General features: G+C 40.7%; 1 protein-coding gene across 1 annotated transcript; it reads right to left on the reverse strand.

Annotated features, from left to right (window-relative positions):
* Positions 1–8,212: 8,212 nt before the first annotated feature.
* Gpr65 (G protein-coupled receptor 65) lies at positions 8,213–9,221 on the reverse strand. Its single transcript, XM_076848043.2, has one exon. It carries the CDS (start codon positions 9,218–9,220, stop codon positions 8,213–8,215), a length of 1,008 nt encoding a protein of 335 aa, XP_076704158.1. The 5' UTR covers position 9,221.
* Between the last annotated feature and the right edge of the window lie 307 nt (positions 9,222–9,528).

Here is a 9,528-nt window from a genome sequence, read left to right on the forward strand (position 1 = left end):
GCTCTGGGTAGGAGAGACTTACATGACCTTGTGGTGCCAGGGGCAGGTGGGGTTATGCTGTTCACATGGCATTCTGTGCAAAAGAGGAAAAGGTGTATGTTCCTTATAACACTCTATTCAGTTGTTGGAAAATTGTCATGTTTACTTTCTTGGAATAAACACATCACTGTCATATACTTTAAAACTGCCACAGTAAATGTGAAAATTGACAATGTCTGAACTGAATCATGTTTCCATAGATGCAGTTTTCTTTTTCTTTCTTTTTTTTTTTTTTTTGTGCTGTGCTCAGTCTGCACAACTCTTCATCCGTCTCCCTATTTTTTACCTTAATGATGTGCATCAGATGGAACATGAGGTTTCTCCCAAAGTCTTGCAAAAGCATTAACTATCTCACCCCCTCTAGAAATTTCTACTACTCTGAAGACCATGAGGTGAACATTTCTCTCTGACTCTTCTTTTCGGCTGTTCTTTGTGTCTTCCCCACAGTGCACAGGATCAGGAGCACAGGCAGATTCCGCGTGATCCAAGTTTGGACATCATAGTAGGTCCTCATTTCCCTTTGATGGACAGAAAACTCCAAGTTTAAGCCCAGGCCTGCTTCTTCATATGAAACCAGAGCCTGGGGGGTATTCAAAATTCTTTTCTTTCTCCACAATGACTGGTTTTTGAGACTTCACTCTTTAGTGATTCACAATGTTGACTTCCTATTTTCTAGCAAAAATTCACCCTCTTCCTGAAGCATGAAAAGACACTTACTCCAGTGCCCAGGCCCCTCAGGGAAGCAGCATCTTCTGGATTTGAAAACAGAGAAAGCTCTAAGAAGAAACCAAAAGACTCTCATGTCTTGACTTTTTCCCCCAATATTTCTCTGATGGAGTCTTGGTAGACATCGTCTTAGTCCAAGGGGTTTAACGAACCATTTTGCTATTGTTTAATGAGAGCCGCTCCTTTCACCAGCTGGAGATGCCCTCCTTGCCCTCTCTGCTAGATCTCTCCATCTCTGCCTACTCAACAATGTAACGTCACTCCATCTCCAAAGGTCCAAATTAGGACCTTTGGTGTTCAGGAGACCAAAAAAAAAAAAAAATCTGGTTCAGATTAAAGTAAATCATAAGAAGGTTTATTTGGTTCATGTAACTGCAACTTGCAGAGACTCACCCTGTCACTAGGATACAGCCCCAGAGTTCTGCGATTCCTTACTTCTATGTGTCGGCTATTTCATGATGACAAAATGACCCACAAAGCAGTCAGGCACTTCATCTGCATACCACATCATCATGAGCCAAGAAAGAGCCTTTGTACCAGCACCTAAGCAGGTTGTCACATGCCCACCACTGAACCTACACTGTGGTCAGGGGATTTGACCATTTTGATGGTTTCAGTTAGCTAATGAGGAACATGTTCCATTCCTAAAGCCAAAAAACTCACAAGTCTGGAAGTTAGGCATCTCTCCAAAGAGGCATCTCTGGAGGATGTGATGTCTACCCAGTGTACAGGAATCTGTAAATAACTGGGTCCCTACGCAGTCTCCCCCAATGAACCCTGTGCCCTAATATTCAAAGAGAATAGAACCACAGTGATGATTCAAAGACCACTGAAACCTTAGGCAACCCGATGGTGTGGGTGAGTGTCAGAGACTGTCAATCAAAAGTCCCTCCACGCTTCCATTTTATTTTCAATTTCATAATTTATTTTATTGGTGCATTATAATTACACTTAACAGTGGGATTCATTATGTTTTATTCGTAAACTTCCCCCTGCCCTCCCCTCCTCCCTCAGGATCTCCTTCCTCCACTCTCTGGGTCTCCTTTCTATTTTTATGGGATACCTTCCACCTTTTTTAAAAATTTTAAATTATTTAAAATTTTTTTTTTTAAATTTGAATTCCTATTTCTCCATGATTTTCATAGTATTAAGTAAACTTCCCTGATGCTGGTGTGAACCCAGAAGAGGAAGAAAGTTCTGTCACGACTGCGATGGATTCTCTGTGGCTGGTCGGCACGAGGGCTGGCAGTTAAGATGAAGTTAACAAGGAAAAAATGAAGCAGTACTTTTGGTAGCACTGACTGTCAACAGAGATTGACGCCACTGCGTAGTCTGCAACAAAATCAAGTCGATTTATGAACATCTTACCAAAAATTTAGGGGTGAAACATCCTAAAAATGTTTCTCATAAGGGGTGGTATCAGGAAACCACATGAGAACTCCTATAACTGCCAAGTGACAGTGAATACAAGGTCACTGATAGTGTCTTTTTCTATTGTTTTACTCTTTCTCTCTTTTGCTCATCATATTTTCCCATATAATCCTAAAATTGTTCAAGCCCCAATACAAAATAGTTGCAAGAGTTTCAAGAATCAAACTCTGATATTGAAATTCACTTCTTAGTTTATTCCATTAATCAACATATTGTTTGTTTATTCATTCAACAAACAATCATAATTACTAGGGACAATACCCATAAGAATTGAGTCTTTCTGGAACAAGTGTGGTGGCCCACACTTGTAATCCCAGTGACTCAGGAGGCAGGCAGATTGCAATTTGGAGGCCTGGGCAACTTAGTGAGACCCTGTCTCAAAATAAAAGGGTCTTGGGGGGATATAGCTCAGTGATAGATCAACCCCTGGTTCAATCCCCAGCAACACACACACACACACACACACACACACACACTCACACACACGCACAACACTTTGCAGCTCAGAATGATAGTTGTTACCCAATTTTCAATTGGAGTTTCAATAGTGTCAATAGTCTTGGAGGCAGGGCCAGAACTTTTAGGACACTTCTGAAAAGATTTCCATGTCCATTTAACTATCTAAGAACTTTCAATGAAATGCAGAGAACTAAGTTATTATTTTCATAGCATGGGCTAGGCGAGTCAATGTGGATTAGGGTTTCTTGATCACAGTTTGGATAATTAAATTTGGATTTCCATTCCATAACTGACTCTGAACGACACGGAGAAGTCTCCAGTTCATTCCCTTATTGGATGAGTACACGGTTGGCTTTTTAAACACCTAATTGCAACATCATTTGAGGAATCGCAACCTATTTTTTTAGCGTGTAAAATTCCACTAGTGCTGCATACAGGGCTTCAGAAAATTATAAGCAGAAGAAAAATAGGTTACAGGACATTATATGTTTAATGATATGCAAATGCTATTAAATTAGAACATGATTGTATCAATGTTCTTTGGGGAAAAAGGGTTTTAAGCAATTCAAAACAACAGATGTTAAGGTTTTGTGGGGGTGTTTTTTGGTGCAGAGATCTAACAATATCAAATTAGAATTAAAAACCATACATATTGAATTACTTCTTGGCTTTCATAGATATTAATTTTATAGTAGACAAAAAGACAAACTGATTAAAGCTTAATTTTGCTTTTTATTTGAAAGGTAGCTAGTATTTTCTTACATAGGTAGGAAAACTAAACAAGACAAATTGTCAAGGCTATATAGCCACAATCTTGCAGAAATTACACAATTTAGCCTAAGTTTTCTTACACCTTGACCGACCAATTGTATGTAACCAGCTTAGGAAAAAAAAAAAATACTGAAAAGACATTTGGAGTTTAAACTAAGAGAAAGCATCTGATGATTGCTGAGCTTTTCAGAGTGCAGAGGAATAAATGGTGCAGAGGATTGCAGCATCTCCCTCCCTTCATTTCCAGCTCCTAGGGAGCAGTCTCTTGGATAGGAAAATGCCAGCCTGGGCTACTCTTGGCTCTTCAAGAGTAACGAAGGGAGCGGCGAACTACAAGGTTCCATGATAGAGCATCATCGCCACCTAGTGGCCATAAGTAAGATGAACAACAAATGATGTGGCGAGAATAGGACCTCTGGAAAAGAGAATCTTAAACCCCATATCACCTCCAATTTGACCTGCTTTTGTTATTTTCAGCTAATTAATTCAAACCAGGTGCATTAACTAAATGTAACTAATTACACTAATCTAATCTCAGTGTGCTCCATCTTAAAGCTGTTATAAACCTCAAAGAATAAAAGAGATACAATGCTCAAATATCTTTTTATTTGAATGAAGTCAGGGGGTTTACACTAAGGAATAAAGAAAATTTGTATATTGCTAAATTTTAAGTTTAATTTTTCGTTACCTCCCCCCCAGATGTGTCCATTTAGTAGAGGTAAATAAACATCACAGTCAGAACTAGATTTTTTTCAGAGCAGTATGCAATGAAAAAGGCAGATGTGAGTTTTCCTGCCTCATTTCCCTTGGCAGTTACTTCCTGGGAGAAAAAAAGAATGTAAATAAAATCTCTCCCCTGACTGCTGATATAGTAAACACGAAAATAAAAAGCCCAGGTGGTTTTCAAAAGTTCAGGAGGCAACAGGTGTTCCCCTGGTTGGCATTAGACACCCTACAAAATGGTGCAAACACATGCCAAAGAACCAAGTGGTTTGGGAGATTTTTTTTTCTTAGTTTTTGTGAGATGGAGTAAGTGGTTTGTGTGTGTCTGAGTCTTTTTGTGTCTGCTGGAGAAATTCTGGTTCCTGGCAGGGTCACTGGATGGACATCGACAAAGAAGTCTATTATCTCAAAAGCTTTATTGGGTTGGGGTTTTATAGCGGTTGTGTTTCCATAGCAACCCATGGACCGGTTTAACCGGAAAAGAACAGAGGCCCTGCATAGATAACAGAATGATGGCAGGGCGAAAAGGAAAATATACTGTAAGAAGAAATGCCTGCTCACTCTGTATTGCAAATGCTATTTTAAAATCAACGCCTCTAACTAAAAACAAGTTAAGGAAGTCAATGGAGGTGATTGATAAATAATTGTTTATTTGATCATTACTCTAAAGAATAGATATCTAATATCCTGGAGAGATCTGTCAGCTCAGCTTGAGAAGAGGAAAAGGCATAATCATTGTGGGTAAGCAGATTTGCTCTGGATGCTCCTGGGGAGATAATGCTGTGTAATTTGGATGAAATGAGGTGATTATTTTTTATGTTGTTTAAGTTCTTCATCCATAAAGATCCCCCAGACCTGAACTTGGTCTCATTTCCAGCCTATCCAAGATGTCTATTTTGAGTTACTTAAATTAAAAAATAACACTTTGAATAAGAAAATAAAAACTCAAAATGTAAATAAATTTAAAATAGATGTCAACTGTGTCTCCACAGAATTGTGGGCAAGGAGCAGGCGCCACTGAGGATATCCTATAGAACCATAAACCATGAAGGTTCTTGAACTACCTTAACAGAGGTATTTAACCCTCCAGAGAAAGTGACCATGACAATTGTGTCCTGGGACCAGCTCCTACCAGTCCACATCACTATGTCCTTATGCCCCGTGTCCTTCCAGGGAATTTTCTCTCAGGTAGTTGGCCGTATCCTGATAAAATGGGAATAACTCATAATAATGAACCATTATCTCCACACAGTGGATAAAGCATTTTCAAATCTACTTGTTAAAAAGCAAGTGTTACAATTGTCCCTGCAGTTTGGGACAAAAAAAAAAAAAAAACAATTTCAAGAAAGTTTTTCAAAGAGCTAGTCGGTAGATGATCTGGTATTCCAATCTGGGTCTCCTGATGACGAAGATCCAGGCAATAATAGCTGGAAGGTCTTATCCCTTTCAGAATTATTTTCATCTTAATGGAGAACTTTGGAACCTAAAAGTCTTTAGAAACGAAAGGGTTCACTCTCCACTGTTGAAAATTTTAGATTGTGTCTAGTGTCCTCTGTCCTAAATCACCTGAGCATCCTCCCAGTTCAGCCTCTCCTTGACTGGTCCTCCTCTGAGAAGATTTTGGCAGCTTGACTCACTTGGGAACTAATCCCACCTCTTAACAGTGTTTTGCTATCAGTTGTTCAACAGGACATTCTCGTTAAGGTGGCACAAATTTGTATTTGCCAGTCTCCTCACATAACCAACTGAAGAAAAATCCCAATCAGGTATCTGTAACAGATCATTTTAATTACTATCTATAAGACTTATGACATTCTCAGAGGTAATAATTAATGAGATTAACTCTCCCCTTTCCCTTATCCTGACCTCAACCCAACAATGACTCGGATCAACTCTTTATGCACACGTCTGCATCACACCTACAGAAAGAAAGGGTAGAAGTATCTTTTTAAAAAAATTTCAAGGGGGAAAATCTACTCTGGAGGCAATTCAGGGTCCTTGGCTTCAAGGTCTGACACTGCTTTTGAAGCCAGGTTTAAAGATAGGTAGTTAGTGTAGTTAGGTAAATCGGGTCTAAGGTAGAGTATAAAACGAAAGTGGAGATCATTATCGGGAATGGAGTCCAGGGAACCAGAACAGCAACTGGGGAAATTGAAATGTTAATGTCCCCAAGGCCCTAAATCCATCCGAAACAACTGTTAATGAAGTAGCTCACAGCAAACTGGGAGGTGCTAATCAACCACCCCAGGCCCTTCCTGCCCGGCCCTGACCCTGACCTTCTGGCCTTCCCACCTGCATTCTATCACTGCAGGATGGAGGGAAACAAAGGGCAGGAATGGGGGAGGACTAGAAGAAGACCTCAGATATGAAAAAGGGAAGACCTCCCCCTTCCACGGATTCCGCCTTTTGGGTCCCCTTCTTCCTCGGGGAGAAGTCTTTTCTGCTGTCCTTGAATAAAGCTTCCACTTTCCACTCTACCCTTGCCGTGCTTCTCTGGTGTTATGCTCCAGCATTCCCAGAAGCAAGTACTCACCAGTAAACAGCAGTGACACTATCAGTCAACCGTGTGGTCCTTTCTGGATCTTTTACCTTTAAATGTGTTTGACTCAAAGGTTGCCAATAACGTATTCATAATTAAGCAGTTCACACTATTTTATTATTTGTTTTAATGCTGAATCTTTATCTCTTAAGCAGTTGTGAGTGTGTCTCACTCAGAGTGCTTGCACAGAATCTCTTCAATTCTCTAACATCATTATAATCAGAAAAATGCATTGAACAGAGAAGGGGCATATGGCCTCAAAACCAGGCAGTTTTCTATTGTGCTCATGTATCACCGTCAGTTTATGTTGAAAAATTCATTATTGAGAAAATGCTGATCTCATTATCAGGATATTGTTTTGGAAAGTGAGGGCACAACATGGTATCATGACAGTAGCTGTCTGATCATTTTTGGAGGAGTAGAAAGAGCAAATAAAGAAGAGAAGGAAGGAAAGGAGAAAGGGAAAGAGTAGGATAAAGAGTCTTAAAAATCACTTTGGTTAGGACAAATGTTTACCCAGTGCCTACCTAATTCTAGAGTAGAGCAATTTCCTCAATGAAGATTCAAAATGATCTATCAAGACTCCAAATATTCCAAGTCCTCAAAGAAGACTGTGGGTAGAAGATTTGACATAACTGTCTACTTGTCTAAAGATGAACTTCTGGTAATTTCAACTACCACATACTCAGCTGTAGACTAAAAAAGAATCAAATCAAAACTGGGAGTTCACTTGTTTCTGCTTCTTGTAAAACCTTACAAGCTCAGTGACTAGGTTTCCATACTGACATAAACCTCAGAAGGCTTCACCAGATCGTTTCTGTTGTGACTCCAGTATCTAGTGGTAGAGTAGGTTCAATAAATATTTGTGAATAAACGAGAAGAAAAGAAGCAGTAGTTAGTAGTAGTTGGGATTGTGGGAGACAGTCACAGAATCGAGAGATCTGATGGTTGATGGCCCAAAATCCAAAGAAAGAAAACCCACAAAATCCAGACATGGGTTGGTTTGGTGGTGGTGTACAAATGTAATCCCTAAGACTTGGGAGCCTGAGAGAGGAGGATCACATGTTGTTGGAGGCCAGCATTTTAGTGAGGTCCTGATTCAAAATAAAAATATAAAAAAAGGGGCTGGGGATGTAGCTCAGTGGTAAAGCAGCCTTGGGTTCAATCTCTAGCACCAAGCAAAACAAACCAACAACAAAAAATAGACACAAAGGGCACTCATTTAAAGGACTAACATTCCTATGCACCTATCTTACTATCCTCTGAGGGATTACAGCTCAGATAGGCCCCCGCCCCCCCAAAAAATTATCATCAACAATAATGATCCCAATTCATTGGGAAAATATTAGGTTTTATTAATCCATCTCATTTAATAAAAGGCAAGCAGGAAGATGTACAATGTGCTTTCAAACATTTCCATTGGAGAACACCTGTCGCCTCCCAGGCTGCGATTGATTCCCTTTGCAAAATGTGATCTGGATGCAATGATGCCACAGACCTCCCCTCCCTGCCCCCTCCTTCTTTCTATTCCAGGACCTCTAGCTCTACAGTGTCTTTTGTAGACATGGAAAGTGTGCATTTCCTTTGCCTTTGGGATTTATTGCGGATCCCAGTACAGAATTTCAGTATGCTCCACATGTCCGATCTCCCTGTTTCGGTTACAAAGCAGTACAGAATCGGGTCCGCCACACAGTTGAGACTCGTCAGGGCCACAGAGATTCTGTACATGGTGTATGTCTGCCTCCCAGACTTGTCCTCCAAATTCATGTTGCGCTCTAAGATGCAGCGGACCAGCAGCATCACATGAAAGGGAGTGAAACAGAGGATGAAAGTCAGGGTGATGCTAACCAGCAGTTTAATGATCCTTATCTTTTCACGACTTTCTGTGGCTTGATTGTGCCTGACAGCTTGATAGACTTTCTGGTTGCAAATCGCGATGACGACCAAGGGTACTGCGTAGCCCGTGCAGGTCCTGAACAGGTTGAGGTTGATCTGCCACTTCTCCAGAGGGTATTTGTCATAGCATAAGGTGAAATTAGACTGTCTGGCATCACAATATTCAATGGTTGTTTCATCTTCCCACAAAATGACAGCATTAAAGATAGATTCCAACACCCAGATAGAGAGACTGACCATGAAGGCGAATCTTCTGGTCCTGAGAAAAGAGAATCTCAAAGGGTAGACCACGGCTAAGTACCGATCAACAGCAATGCAGGTGAGGAAGCCCGTACTGCTGTAGAAGTTCATGTACATGCAGAAGGCACTCCCTTTGCACAAGGCAGGCGAGAAAGTCCAGTTGTCTTTATTCCAAGTGTAATCAATCCACAGAGGGAGAGTTAAGGCGTACAGCAAATCCGACAGCGATAAGCTGAAGAGGTAAATTCCCAGCTCGTTCTCCTTCTTGGCTTGCAGAAAAGACACACAGAGAGACCCGATATTGGCTGGGATGCTGACAAAAATCACAAATATGTAAACAGTTGGAAACAGATAGTGTTCCAGGTCGTGCTGTTCTTCAATGCACGTGCTGTTCATTGTTTCTTCTTCAGGTGGCAATGACATTAATTCTTGGGATGTAAGAACAGGGAAATGAGTCTTTTGTAGTTTGTTTTCAACATCGAATTCTCTTTTACTGTGTACACCACGCCCCCTCTCCCCAATTTTCCTTTGGTTTCTAAGGTTCTAATTGATCCATCACTGCTTTTGAAGGGTGGGTGCAGATCAGTTTTCACAGTTGGTGCATTGTTGGAAGTCAGAATCCAAACTCCTGGCCGTTAGCTAAATTCAATGAAGACAAGTCCATGTGTCCATAAGGACAGAATGCTGGCAAAGAGCCCTCCAGG

The sequence above is a fragment of the Callospermophilus lateralis genome, chromosome 3 (assembly GCF_048772815.1).
Source record: "Callospermophilus lateralis isolate mCalLat2 chromosome 3, mCalLat2.hap1, whole genome shotgun sequence".
Lineage (NCBI taxonomy): Eukaryota > Metazoa > Chordata > Mammalia > Rodentia > Sciuridae > Callospermophilus > Callospermophilus lateralis.